The sequence below is a fragment of the Rousettus aegyptiacus genome, unplaced genomic scaffold, assembly GCF_014176215.1.
Source record: "Rousettus aegyptiacus isolate mRouAeg1 unplaced genomic scaffold, mRouAeg1.p scaffold_m13_p_9, whole genome shotgun sequence".
Taxonomy (NCBI): Eukaryota; Metazoa; Chordata; class Mammalia; order Chiroptera; family Pteropodidae; genus Rousettus; species Rousettus aegyptiacus.
The window spans coordinates 17,827,775-17,843,845 of NW_023416312.1; the positions used below are offsets into that span (position 1 = coordinate 17,827,775).

Sequence of the window (16,071 nt, forward strand, 5' to 3'; positions counted from 1 at the left end):
CAAAATTGATGGAAATAGTCCTCCTATAGCTTCACATGCCTATTATTTTAAATTTATGTATTGCCTTTTGATGTCATTTTCACACGTTGACTGAGAAATACCTAGCATAATGTATGTAAAGCTTAAGAATGCCATTTACTGATGGCTGTGGAGAAGGGAAAGGAAATTGTGAAAAGGAGGTGAACAGAGAAAAAAGGGCAGTGAAAAGGGATGTGATGCAGAAATTTTCAAGCTAGAGAAAAATATAAAAGACATTTAGGAATTAATCAAGGTTGAATGAAAACATGAGCTTGGGAATAGTCCACATGGTTACAGTTCTTTTCTCCCCATGAAATAAGCAGCATAAATTTATACTTATTTTAGACATACACTATACTATTTATTCAACTTTTTGGTAAAACCACTTGCAGTAAACTTTAATAAACACTGTTTATATTGTATGTAATTGCCCCTTCTCTGAAACAAATGCCATATTACCAAAAGCATGACTGGAAAAAAAAATAAGCTATCTATGATAGTTGAGTTTCTTATTAAACTTCTAGTTTATATTCTGATTTGACTCCTTTCCCCCCAACACATTTAATCCTCTGAGTTTGAAAAGAGTATAGGTCAGAGCAAAATTGCTGAGCTATTTATTAGAATCTGTAAGTGCTCCTATATATCCCATACCACAGTACTTTGGCATTCATAAGAAAAACTCAACATGAATACTTTGCATTTGTAATAAATCATTAGAATCACAAAATGTGCAAGATTTGCCCTGAGAATTAGTTTGGAGACGTCGGTTATCTAATTTCTTTCCAAATATGTAGTCATTTTTACTCCTAGTTCATTCACACTTTTATCACAACCAATTTACCATATCTTTATTGAAGTCTTCCTCTTTCAGATTCACCCCCTGCTGAATTTCAGCCTCCAGTGGTTCAAGCAATTTTTGTATATCTGAGTTAAACTGCTCCAATTCCTTCAAAGGAATGGAGGCCTAAAAAAAAAGATAGTGCTAATTTAAATCAAAATTACTTTTTATTAGAAGCATAAACTAACAAATACATTTGTTCAACCTCCTGTTGCTAAAATAATGACATGCATTATGTTTCCATATTATATTTTATGAAACTTTTGAAATGCAACTGGGAAAGTACCTGAGGATGCAAATAAAGACAAACATTTAACATCAGAGCCAAACACACATGCAAGACAATGCAATTCATCATTCTGTTTTTTTTTTTCAACAAAAGTCAATTTTCATATTTGGGTTAATTGTTAATATTCTAAAGTTGAACTTGATTTTATTTGAAATATTCTGATATAAATACCATGTGTGTAAATATGTCTTATCAGAAATTGCCTCATTCATCAAATAATAGTAACCTTAGGTGGAAATGCAGAATTGTCACCTTATCCTCAGGAAAACTACACGGCAATCTGCTCAGATATTTTAAATGACATTTTTAGCATGGAGAAACTGACAAGCATGCTCTCATAAGACAAACAATGCCATTAGCTTGCCTTAGAAATGCTTTCTTTGGTAGCACAAAACATTCAAATGAATGAAACCAGAATATTTCACTTAAAAGATACATATTTTCCGACCTCATAAACATCACAGTTTCTTTAATTTTGAAATTCATAATGACAAGAGTCTCAGAAAAATTTAAAATACCTTATTTTTCTAAAGAAACCACTTAGAGGAGTGATGAATGATAATGTATTAAAAATCAAATACATATTCAAAAGAGTAGTCAATGTTTAACTACTGTAGTTTGAACAGTTAATAAAATAAGTATTCTATTGATCTTTACTCTGTGCTCAATTGCTTTGCATTAAAACACTAGAGGATATTTTATACCTGATAGCTTTTGAAAACTCATACATGGCATACATAACTCTTATTTTCTTATAGAACTAAACATTTTCCATTTCTAAAACCAATTCAGGAACAACCCCATGTCATATGCCAGGATGACTGCATCCATCAAGTTTTGCTCCCACCTACTCTTTCCCATCACATTCCCAGTCATAGACTTATTCTTTATTAGACAGCATCTCCTAGTCAGAAATAAGGATAAGCTTTCAAGGGGAAAAAATAAATATCCAAACATATTTAGTTACTAATGAAAAAGTGAATAATCAAATGCTATTTACCAGGCCATGATTATCACATGCAATATGAATAAATGCTTCTCTTCTACGCATGTATACAAATGCTGGAAAGGTTTTATGAGCTCTTTTTTCAAGGGACTTATTTTCAGTACTAGCCTTTTAAGTCTTAATGATCATTTGTAACTTGAAATATCGTATTAGGGTTTGAGCCAGTACAGATTAGTGGAATTTTAAACATGCTTAAAGGATGTTTCAATGTCTATATTATAAATGTACTTTATACTTTAAAATCATATCTTGTTCAAAGTATTGTAAAAGTAAAAAGATTAACAGCTTTTAGAATCATAACTACACAAGATCAATGTGGTAATATTTTGTTTATTGAATCATTATTCACATTTGCTAATATTTAATGAGAACTGCATTGTTCTACATGGTTTTGTGAATATATGGTTATAAATATTTAAAATAACTTTTATTGAGTACTAGGATGTCAAAATAACATGGATTCATTTGTTTTTTGTATTACTCCAATATCTGCGTCTTCTCTTACCTTAGCCTCTCTTCACATCTTTAAATATAGTGGTTTTGAAGGCTCAGAACTTGGGCCTCTATACTTCTTTCTCAATTCTCTTTTCCTAATAAATTGCATGGTCTTCCAAAATTTAACCATAATTCCCATAATATCTGACAAATAGTAATCTGTAGCTGTGACCTCACTTTCAAATTCCAATCTAGATTCTCCAATAGCCATCTGATTTCTCACTTGAAATTCAACATGTCTAGAAATTAGCTCATGATTGTTTCACCGAACTGCTTGCAACACCAACATCTCATGTTCTGTTAATAGATGACCATTCTTTTCATTCACTCAGGCTTAAAACACAAGTTGTGTTATTTTTCAACAATTCACCCTAATGTCTAATAAATATCAAATAACTGTCAATTCATTCGCCATGATCCACTTGCTTTGTTTCCAGAGATACCATGTCTCCTATAACCCTCACACAGGAGTTAAGACAATAACGTCCTACAGGGCTATAATCTCCTTCGTACCTCATCCTTTCTATCCTGTGCACTGGGATAAGGGCAATATATTCCCCCAAACATGTATTTCATTATGCTATTTCTCTGATTAAAAAGTACAAGTAGAATAAAGTCCAAACTCCAGCATGAAAGTCAAGGTTTCCCCTAATCTTGCCCCAAGGACCTTTCTAATCTTTTATGAACAGTCCTAATATTAACCTTTCTTGAAGGTCTGTCAGTGAGTTCCTGTTATCCCTCCTCAAAGACCTTAGGATGCTTCCAATCTTCTAGTGTACAGCCTAAACTCTTAAATGAGAATACATAGATTACATCTGAGTTCCATCATTTACTAGCTGAGGGACCCAGAACAAGTTATTTGTCCTCTTTGAACCTCAGTTTCTTTATTTGTAACATAAGAATAAGAAGGATATTTACCTCATAGGGTTGTTACAAGGATCAAATATGTTAGAATGTTGTCTGATATATCATAAATGCTCAATAAATATTGACTTTTATTGTTTCCTCTCAAAATCTGACCCATTCTTTGGCTTAGTTCAAGAATTTCCTCTTTTGAAAACACAGTTGGTAAAGGATAAAATAAATGTTTGTTGACATGGTGTTATTATTTTACCAAAGTATTTGACAAGCTCATGCAATTCTAATAGTGAACACAGAGAAATTGAGAATAGTTTGGTAAAGTCATATCATTCTGAACAATGAAGATTGTTGATTAATTAATCTGTATCAATGTAGATGGTGGTCTCAAGAAAGGTGCCAAAGGGCTTTGTATTTGTTATCCCCTGTGTAGTATTTTCATCAGAAATTATTTGGAGACACAAAATGCATACAAAATACACACACACGCGCACGCGCGCACACACACACACACACAAGAATGAGTTCCATGAATACTCCATGAAAATGAGGAGTTTGCCTGTCTTTTTCAATCTAGAGTCATTCCAAGTACATATTTTATACTCATTAATGAATATATTTTTAATTAAATATAGTTGGTATACGATGTTACATTAATCATATTAGTTTCGAGTGTACAATATAGTGATTTCCTGAAAAAACTAAGTGAATAAAAATAAATATTTCAAGGAGCTCCTGAATAATCTGGAATTTGAAATAACACAATTTCTATAGTACAAAATTGAAAAATTAACTCATAAGGATGTATATTGATTTCTGGCCAAATGCTAGCAATGTAATACCAGCAGGTACAAAAATAATGTAAGCAGATATGAACAGACTTTAGGAAACACTACTACAAAATGAATAATTATTCAAGCAAGATAATGCAAACTTAGATTTCATTAGTAGTATCTGTAGAGTCCAGAATCCCTCATCAAAGACTACTCTGCATTATTAAAAAGGTTACTATACAGATTAGGAATTTGAATTATTCTGTGGGGCTCCAAAGCGAACAACCAGAATCAATGAACAAAAATTATTTGGAACCTGAGTTTTCATTAAATAGTGGAACAATTAATTAGTGCAGCAAATGTTATTTTTCTTTTTAAAAGCATTAATTTTAAAGTAGTGAGTTTCTCACTATTGAAAGTATAAAAGCAGAAGCAGAATGATGATGTATTAGGATACATGTTAGAAGTGAGACACTTCATTTGAACACTTCCCTACAATTTTGACTTTCAGTTAATTCTCTGTTCTGAATTCAAAGGGTTTTATTTTTTACAGTAGTGAAGCTAAATAGAAATATAATACAAGTCACATATGTAATTTTAAGTGTTCTATTTGCCATATTAAAAAACAAAAATATGAAATTATATCTTATATATGATATATCTTACTTATAAAATGTCCAAATATCATATAAAACTATAACCAATATAAAATTAATAAAACATTTTACATTTAGTTTTTCATATTAACACTTTAAAACCCAATGTGTGTTTTATACTTACAGCATATCTTAATTGGAGTAGCAAGATTTTAAATACTCAATAGCCATATGTGGTTCTTGGCTACCTTATTAGACAGTACGAATCAACAGTAACTATTATAACCATGGAATTGAAAAGAATCAATAGCACATTATTAGTTTGAAATATGTCATAAGAGTAATGTCTTACTAACAATAGTCAAAATGCTGATGTTTTATTTGGTAAATTTTAGTGGATTTAGATAATTCTTCTAATGTCCATCTCACTAACTTGCATTCAGATTATTTTATGAGAATAATTTTCAGAAAGCAGTCTGAGGACACAAAAACTTATCAGAATGAATTAGATATGTTATATCAGAAGTCTATTCCTAATTTATGTGTAATTCTAGGTTGTGTTGCAGTATTTCTACATATTTGAATATAATGTTATTTGACTTTCACGCGTTTATGCTTTGTTGCACCAGTAATTTTTAATCCTTAAAGTTGGGAATATATTTTATAATACTCTGCATTTTCAATAGCAAATGTAACTCTTCTTTTGTACAAAAAAAGGTGCTTATTACATCAATTACTAGTTTTAGAACATCTAATATGTTAATTGAATTAACCAGTGACTAATTTTTAACCAAAAATAACTGTGACTACTCAATCCAATTATTTTGGCTATGCTACTGGCCTATCATGCAAGCCATTTGACATCCACGTGAGTTGGGAAAATTTAATGCCTTCCTTAAGAGTCATGGGTTCACCATTATTAAGTCATGAGATTTCTAATACAAAAGGCACTTTATTGACCAATTGCATTTTACAGATCATTCCTTGGTTTTCATTGTCTTTCTAATCTGGAATTCTTATGAAACTTTCTAAAACAAATGCATATAAACAAGAATCTATAATTTAATTGTTCACTCTTGAGTCACTGACGTTTAAAACATATAAAGTATATAATGCTTGCTCTTTCAATTCAGAATTACAGTAAATTATTTAAAGAAGTTGAAACCAATGGTGGATAAATCATCTTAATTATTGTATGAATTACCTCTAACACTTTAAAGAAAATATATGATCATAGAAGAACTAGAATCAATCATAGTGTTAGTGCACACAAGATAGGTTTTAGAATACATAGAAAATAGTCAAAAAAGGTTATAATATCAGAGGAGGAGGTATAAACCAGGAATAAGTTTTACACAATTTAATTTTTACTTACCTTTTCCTCTTAAGAGCTTTAGCATGATTATGTAGTCATGCAAAATACAAATAGAGTAAAACATAGGGATATGTTTTATAAAGATATAGAAAAACGGACACAAAAGAAGAGACAGAGAAACTGAGAAAGACAACATTTTGTTTTCCTTGATTTTTAATGTTGTTTCAGATTGCTGAACAGCTATTAATTGTGCTTTGCTATATGATTTAGAATTAATGAAATTTAAGGCTTTGTTAAAATGTTAGCATTAAAAGATGACGTATATAACAAGTTAACAAACAATAACAGACTGATAAAAGGAAAATCAATTACAAATTGATTCATTGTAAATTGGAAGCATTCAAAATTACTCAGATACACTTTATCATTTTTAAAATGTAAGCTTTCTTTTGGTTAAATATTACTTCCAACGTGCATAGATACACTAACATAATAATGACTGTGTTTACACAGACAGTAAACATTGGTTAATATGGAATATATAATCTCAGTAATCATGATAAATGGCCATACCATTCACATTACACTAAAATCTAAAATTAAAATAAATAATCCAAGTGCTAGATTGTTTTAAAATAGTTTCAAATCAATCAGCCTCCTCTTTTCATTCTGCAGCTTTGAAAATTTATTTATCATTACAATATTGGTATTGAAAAAATTAAAATAATTCATGGAAATGGAAATGAATAAAATTTCAAGGACCAGTGACATCCTGTAATACAAAAAAGACATACCACTGATATGATATGGAGAGTTATTAAAATCGAAATATATGGAGAGGAAAGAAAACTTACATAGAGAAATAGGCATATTGAAAACATCAATCTAGAACAAAGATAATCAAAAAAAGTAATTTATAGATTTCTTCATTTACTTATTTTAAATTCTTATGAGCAACTCTGAGAAATATGAGAGATAAAACTTAAAATAAATTTAACTCACAATAGTGACATTTTACTGGTTGTATTATTTTGATATTATTAGGTAAGGTATTGGTTTATCTTTGATGCTTTAAGGATGAAATGTAAAAATGCAGTAATTTCCCAAATTTGTGAGACTAATTAAAGGACATTACAAACTGCATGTCTATTGGTTTTGCATTGATGAGATTGATTTCATGCTAATACATTTCAGAATTGGATACAAAATATATTGATTGGCTAAGATATGTTAGTGGTTCAAGTATCAGACCCCTTTTTGTCAAGTGCAACTTGAATATTTTTCTACCTCATGATTACGAGTTTAGTAGTAGCGACTAAAATGGGAGAGGAAAGAATTTAACTATAAAATACATAAGGAGAAAGATGAATTATAAAGCAAAAACATAACATTTTGGACAATCGTGTCTTTCTTTTCTTTTTTCTTTCTTTTTCCCTCTTTTTTTCTCTTCCTCTCTCACTTCTGATTTTTGCTCAATTCTTTTTGTTTTTAATACAAGGAAGGATATTGAAATCACTGTGTTTTAAGTGAAATTAGACATGTTTCTACTAACACATGCTAGATAAACAAATATCTGATGACATATATAGAAGTACTTAAGTATGCAGAGAGTGAGCATGTTGAAATGGACAAAGCAATGGACTGGGATCTAACTTTTCTAACCAGGCTATCTAACTCTGAGAACTTGGGCAACTCACTGGCTTTCTCACAGCCGCCTATAAATATTTGAAAGTCCCTAGTTCAAGGAAGGAATGATTATTTTTGAATCTGTTGATTGATTAGAAGAATAATTTTCCTTTTTAAAGGATGACAATCAAGAATTACCGAATAGCTGTAATCATTTAAAATGGCGTGCTAATAGACCCAGATAGTTCTAGCATATGACATTGCTCCCCAAACTCAATACCTACTTTGAAATATTTTAGATTATTACGAAAGGGAATTGTTAACAGTTTCAACAGAATTAACCTTGTTACAGGAATAGCAAATTCAAATGTGAAAAAAATGTTAATATAGAAATTCTGTTGCTAAATTCATTTCATATTTATTTCAGTGAAATAAAATTAGCAGGTATAGTATTGCATAGTTTGGTTATTAATCTGTTACCATTAATTGAAGATTTTAGCCGTAACTATTACACATTTAATACTTGACAAATTTTGCAATACCTATAGATCTTTACCTAAGTTTTCAGTTAAATTTTTGTTATAATTTCTTTGTAGAAAATTTTACTAAAATGTATATTTATGTAACAAGAATCACTGTACCAATTAACAGATCTTGTTCTCTTCTATCAGAGAAGATATTAAATTATAAATAGACTACAAAGAGGAAAAAGATCAACATATTTATATTGATAAAGCTAATTACTGAAAATCAGGTTTTAATTAAAATTTTAAAATCCAATAAATCTTATTTTGACATTCTAGGTAACATTTATAAGATGCATTGTTTATTTCTCACCGATGTTTAGGAAAGCCGAAATATTTGTCTAAACTACTGTTAAAGTATTTATACATTACTTTTCACATATAAAGCCACTATTTAAGACAGATTAGATGCAATTAGCTGTTTTTCCCCTGATATATTCTTCATTAAATTGGAAACTCACTGGATCTCTCATAGCCATATAAATATCTGGAAGTATCTGGTCCAAAGGACAATTATTTTTGATCAGCTAACATGAATTGGAGGTCAAAAATTTGACAGTAAAACTCTGAATATTTACATATATGATGCTAGATTGTCCAAATTTCAACAATTTTAAAGCCCATAGGGAAATTAAAATATTGTATATAATATCCAATGACACATAAATCTTAATAAAGAATTGAAGAGATAGAAAACAAGTTCACCTTTTTTTCTGATTAGTACCAAGTGAAGGGCCAGTAATTTAACATTTCAGTTCCACATAAAAGAAAAAAATTCTAAATCTATAGACGAGAACACAATCTAACTAAGCAAATTATGTATATAAGTTTCATAGTATCTTATAACAAAGATATTGCCTATATTAATAGGATATAGCTAGAAAAAGTCTCTTTAGTCAACATTTTCCTAAAACTATTACAACATGACAAATATACTTTGATGTGTATTTTATTCTTGAAACTCATGCACACTTTCATAATCAGTCTTGAGTTGAGTCATTTTTTCAGTTTATCATCTTCTTGGCCCTCATATGTAATAATTTAACTCTAGGATGGTTCTCAAAGTACAGTCACAAGATTATTAGCATCAATAGCACCTGAAAACTTGCTAGAAATGCAAACTATCAGGCCCACCCAAGGCCTACTAAGTTCTAATCTCAGAGTGGGGGTCCACAATTTGTGTTTTAACAATTCTTCCAAGAACACAAAGGTTTGAGAGTCACTGCTATAGATTATCACTTATTTTCCATTCCCATAGATACCTCTTTATTTGAGGTACTCAGTGTTTCTCATGTAGACTATTGCTATGGCTTCTAAATTGGTTTCCCTACATCCTATCATTATACAGTTGAATTCTCTTCACAACTACTGTTGGGACTAATCTGTCAATAGTGCATGAAAAAAAACCATCAAGAACTCCTCATTGCCTACTGAGTTAAACATAAACTATCAGACTCTTGATCATGACCTCTCTGCACGGTGTCTAATCTTCCTTTTCAGTCTTACCACGCACAACTAAAGCTTCATGCTTCATGCTCCATATTCTGTAAGCAAACTGAACTTACTATGCATTGAATCATTTGAGCTTTTTATAGGCTTATCCTGAATTGTTATCTCCTCTATATTGCTAGAGTGGCTGCTAAATTCATTCAGCACACACTCATTCTAAGTCCATTATCCATGATCATATCTTGTTCTACCATTAAACAGTAAGCTCCTTGAATCCATCATATCTTACCTAGTGATACAGATACCATGGTAGGAACATTGTGATTTGGAATAGCACATGGATGGTTACATGGGTAACATGGGTGACAGTTCATTCATATTACTACCTTTCCCTAATCCTTCCTTTATTAATTCCTTACGATCCACCTCAAATATCATTTCTCCCAAATTGCTGACTCACCTCTCCATCTTGGCTTCTGAGAAGATGGAAAATGTTAGAACTACCATAAGGAACAGGACTAAGTAGCCGGTTTATTTTTTTCCTTCTTATTTTCCCTTCTACACTTTTGTCTTATATCAGCTTCTTTTCCAGATAGTATCCCTCCTCGCCACCCTGCTATGCTACTATGTTCAGATGCCATAAAGCAGAAAGAGTTGAGATACGGTGTCATTTCCCATTGATTCCATTGACTTTATCTAGGGTTCCGAAATTATCACTGATTAATTTTTTATAATTCTGACTATCTTCATTAAAACTGCCATTTCTCAAACTGATTTCACATAGGTTACAAGAGATTAATCTTTCTCAAAACTATCAGGTACTACTTATTAACCTAAATAAAATGGGAAGAGGCAGTGTTTTAAGAGTAGTATTTGGAGCAAGTAGGACTTCCTAGTACTTCTTAAATTGGTCCACTCGATAATCTATAAAGCTGGTCTTTGCAATGCAAATGGCAAATATATGTATTCTTGGTCTCGGCCAATCCAGTAGAGGCCAGAATGATAATTCTGTCATTCCTCTATTTCTTTTTCCCATCAATTTCTATTTGAACCTTCAAAATTTGGCCATTCAAGTCTAATACCTATAATAATGGAAAAATGCTATTGATATTAATTTTTTATCATTTTATATCTACATAAAACCAAATAGATTTTATAATGTGTGCTTGTACATATCTTAAGTCATTTGATTTTCACCACAATCCTGAGGTTAAGATATGATAGGCATCATCTTATTACTTTTCTAGTTCAAAAAGAGGCTCTGAGAAGAGAAGGGTCATATCCAAAAACACACTCAAAGCTAGTTTAGTGCCTTAAAATTAAAAACTTTTTACTCACGTCATATTGCTTCTCATTGTTAGCTAAAACTACCACTGCAGAGAGTTGTATCTGATGAATAAGTTCTCAGTCAATCAAAACCAAAGATCCCAATGCTCACTACTTTCTGGACTTCGGAATTTCTTGTCATAGACAGTCTTTGCAGGAGACAGACTTTGTATTCTTCACCAAATAGTGACTGCAGTCATTGTTAGTGAGTTTTCAGGATCAATTTTTGTTCTTTTCAACTACCCTCTCTAGTTGACCTTTAAAAAAAGTCTTGAAATTAGTTTTTATACTGAGTCTATGCTCTACCCATATTCATTCCCAACATTGTTATCACCACAATGTTAGGTTATTCTCCTAAGTGAAGTCTACCCATAGACTCAACCATAAGGCCATATTCCAACCTAATCTTACCTAGTATAAGCCCTAACAGGAACTTGACTTTTTGATCAAAGAGGTCACCCCTGAGAATTCCGGCACTTTCAGGAGCACCCTACTCCATAAGCAAACACACATACAAGTCATTACTTAAATTTCTTATGGCATCAACAAAAGATCATTGGACTGTTCAATTTTAGAACTATCAAGGACTAATCTAGTAATTAGTCCTAATTTTAACTAACCTAACCCAGCAATTTTATACCATGTTCTATAGACATAACTTCTACCTCCTGAAACCCATCATAGGAAGGAGAAAGATAAAAGGGGCAGAAATCTTGCCATCCAGTAACTCTGCTGTTATCAATTTTATACATTCTGTTCTAAAAAATAACTAATTTGGGGAAAGGAGAGATATTTCTCCTTTTAAAGGTACTACTTTAGTTCAACTCTTCTATCTTATAAACACTAAAATGAAATTGCAGAGAAATCACATGCTCTGCCTAATGCTGACCAAACGTTCAGTCCTCTACGCCCACTGTTCTTTCTCTTATACTGTGTTATTGCTGGGAACACCTCATCATTAACTGAACATCTCCGTGAAGGTGTACTAGTATTAAGCATATTCCATAATTGCAATAAACGTTTGTTTGTATTTGTAAACTGACATTTTTTAAGCAAGTATCACTTACATCTTTGTATATTTCTACACTCAGTAGCATGATGAATAGTCAATATCATTAGTTGATAAAATTAATAAATAAGCAAATTGTCAAATATGCTTTATCTTCATGTTTTTGGTTTCATCAAGATGATAGAGCATAATTATCTGCTCAAAACTTCCAAATGGGGTCACTACTACATCTCATCATGTTTATTAATTTAGAGAAACAGATACTTTTTAAAAAGTAAAACTGTGATCGTCTTGTCAATTAATATATAATAAAAAATACTGATTTGAAATCTTATGCCTTTGTAAGAAAAACAAAAGAAATGAATCAAGTGGCTTACCTGAGGCATAATTTCTGAAAGTATACTGACAAATTTGTGCAAAATATAGAATGAAAATTCACAAACTTCACTTGGCCATGCTAAGCCTGTCAGCTTCTATGGTGCAGAAAGAATTCTACTCATTTTTCAATATCTATGGGCCACAATCTTGTGACATAATTTATCTCAACCTACTGTTGAAAGAATAAAGAATAAAATACTTTACTTTCTCTTCTTCATATTCTATAGGTTAGTGACATGAATATATAAATGGAAGAAAACAGAACTTAACAGTGAAGTATTAACATTCATTTTTTAGGTGACTGAAATAAACTTTGCTTATTTAGATAGCACATACTCTAATGTTATCTCTAGAAGTATAAACAATTTTCTTTCTAAACATCAGAGTAAATACTTACAAAGGACAACTATGCTCTTAAAATAAAATTTCAGAGCCTGTCAGATATTTTTCAGGTGAAGGTCACTTACTTAAAACAATATATAAATGGGTACAACTAACTAGTTAACTTAAATACTACAAAGAAGCAGCAAGGAAATAAGGTAAGCTAATACCATTTTTGTTTTGGGAAGTTAAGTTTTGAAGGGTAACTATGTTTCATGTGCATAGAGTATTTAAAATTCATATCACATTTCCATAAATTTTAGAAACTCCTTTAAATATGCACTATTATATATAACAGTGATACATTGCAATGCCTTAGGAAATGCAGCAATTATAAATCATGCTATTATTGGGTATCTATATTTATCAAAATAAATTTTCAAACACATTCTCCTGTTTTTCCAGAAATCAATACTTACCTGACATATTACATATTTTCTCACAAATATTTCAGTGTTTTTCTCATTTAAGATTTGTAGAAATTATCCATATATGTAAGTACATGTTTCTTTTACATACATTTTGTATTTGAATGCATATCATATATATTGAAAAATGTGTCAAACTACATTTTATAAATTTGAGGGTAATGCTTAGCATTCTGGCATTCTCCCAAAGAGTGAGAATTCTATAATATTGCATTTATATATATTTTGCATGCTACCTATAAGAATTTGTCTTCATTAAATGTTACATAAATATAAAGGGTCATCATGCAAAAGTTCCATATCCCTTGGGTCTTCATTAAATTGAATAAATCTGAATAGACATATAAAATTACAAAAATTAGGATATATAAACTTTGCAATTATTTGCTTTTATGGCTTGAGCACATTATTATAAGTTAATGGATTCTGTCATAGTAAGTATCAGTAACTAGAAAGAGCAAGTTCAATATACACACATACACACATGTGCATAGCCATTAAGAAGGTACAAACACCCTAGATCATGCAGGAGATGTACAAGGTTTCATTTGAGAGATTTGGTCCATATTACACACAAGCGATATTATATTGGATAAAATATGCCAATAATATTTTCTTTAGAGAGATGTTGTTTGTGCTTTTGTTGTTGTCGGCCTGCAGCATGCTATTTGTTACTTTGCTGTAGGTTAGCCCTGAAAGTACATATGTAAACCAGCGTAGAATGCAGTTCTAGAATAGCTGTGGCATGACAAAAAATGACAGAGAAAGCAGGAGACAGGGAGAGAGAGAAAGAGTAAGTGAGAAAGAGTGGGGGGAGGGGACATGGAGAGAGAGAGAGCTCTTATAAGATTCAGTGGTAAAATTTCCTGAAATACATTTTGGCCTTCATTTTCCTTTTGAAAACCTTGCTGTGGGGATCATGTGTCCCCTTCAAAGTAGTACGCAACCTTCGCAAGAGATCATTTATCACTAGTTTCCACCTTGGAGCAGGTCTTCCTACCTTTCCAGTCTTAATTCTGTGAGAAATGGCTGCAAACCGATGGTTGAGCTCTGAGATTTTGGGCTCTACTACTTTCCTGCAGTGATTGCCGCGGTTGGCCATCAAGTTTGCTGCTTGGTCACGCGTGGAGTCCACCTTTGGGCGCATGTCATTCATTTCAGCCTTTAAACGCTATATTCCGTGAGCAAGAAACAGGGCTTGAAGTTAGTAATTACATGGAAGTTGAGAGACAGTGAGAGAGACAGAGAAAAAGAGAGATCGTACATGCAGAGGAATATAGAGGGAGGAAAAATGCCAACTTCCATAAAATAGAGTAAGAATGTGTGTGATCTCAGGAAAATAATTGGCTGTCCTTCCTTAAGTTTGATCTATGTTTATTTAAAGTATCTACTTAGTCTGAGAAAGGACAAAGGATATTTTCCTGACTCTCCGTGTCACCTGTAGCATCCATAATCTTTTATATTTACTTTTATTTTATCTTCACTAAATTTCATAGCAGTGAGATAACACTGATATATACTCAAGAAGGGAAGTAATTAAAGAACAATTTTCTATTTCTTCTTGGTAATTTTGAGTTCTTTTTTGATTATATTGAATGCCATGGGAGAAAATGGATCTTCTGACACATTCTGTGTCACAGAGGGATTATGGTAGGGGTCAGAGAGACTATAAGTTAAACAGCTCAGCTCCTATTATTCTAAACACCTTAAAGGAATATCATCATAAGTTGACATTCCTTAACTATACATCAAGGTCAAAGGGCAAGCAAAATGAGGTACAGACAATATGGTAAACATGTTTTGGGGATAGCTTGAAATACATCTACAGTTTTTTATTAAAAATTATAATCCTTGGAAAATATTCATTGCATATAAAAAAATAAAATGAATTGTATAGACAGACAGAAACTATAAATTTTAAGTGAACTTTAAAGAGCAACCCACTAGTCAAATAAAATTATTGAAAATTTCAGCAAAACAAGATTAGAAATCATTAATTTAAATGAGATTTCACAAAATTCAATTCTTCCTATTTAATTGTGAAAGATGCCATCAAATAGAGATAATATAGCATCAATAATATATATTTGCACATTATATTTCTCATACTCTTTACCCAAATCATCTTTTAAAGTAAAGATTAAGTTGCCTTTCCTTTGAGAAAAATGCCTTAGGATGTCCTAATAATTTATTTCAGTACAAACAGAGAGAACAAAAAGCCATGTTTACTTTATGTACTGCTAAAAATGAAAAATCAGTTTTATATAAGCTCAGTGTTGTTACTGGTTACTAAGATTTGAGCATTGTGTAGGCAAAATGTCCAGATGATCAGATTTCACATGTTTATTCAGATGGACTGTGAATGATGCCAGAAAACTGATCTTTGTGTTAAAATACAGGAACATAGTACTACTAAAAAAAAATAGGCAGGGATTTACAACATGACACCAAAATAAATCCTTAAATCCTTTTCTCTTCAGAGTTTAAGGGGCATGTAATTAGCTGACAGGTGGATATGGACAGATACCCAGGTTACAGAACTTTTCAAAGTCATTAACTCCCATTTGAATTAAGAAAGTAGAGAGGGAGGGAAGGAAAGAGAGGAGAAAAGGGAAGGAGTGAGGAAGGGAGGGAAGGAAGATGAAAGAGAAGATATAGTTTTCACTCTTATTAAGAAGTCCTTAGTATCTTTTAGGACAAACGTGATTGACATAACTGTTGTGCATTTTAAAAATTACTTTTCATAATATTTTATTCGCTAC

The 16,071-nt window shown here is 31.4% G+C and overlaps 1 protein-coding gene across 8 annotated transcripts in view; it reads right to left on the minus strand.

Annotated features, from left to right (window-relative positions):
• DMD (dystrophin) overlaps nt 1-16,071 on the minus strand; it is a 2,254,165-nt gene that overhangs the window by 1,138,060 nt on the left and 1,100,034 nt on the right. For all 8 annotated transcript variants that reach the window (XM_036227209.1, XM_036227208.1, XM_036227211.1 and 5 more), the window contains 2 exons: nt 14,310-14,480; nt 860-982 (listed from right to left, as the gene is read on the minus strand). In XM_036227209.1, coding sequence (XP_036083102.1) covers nt 860-982; nt 14,310-14,480 — 294 coding nt within the window. The remainder of the gene's footprint in view (nt 1-859; nt 983-14,309; nt 14,481-16,071) is intronic.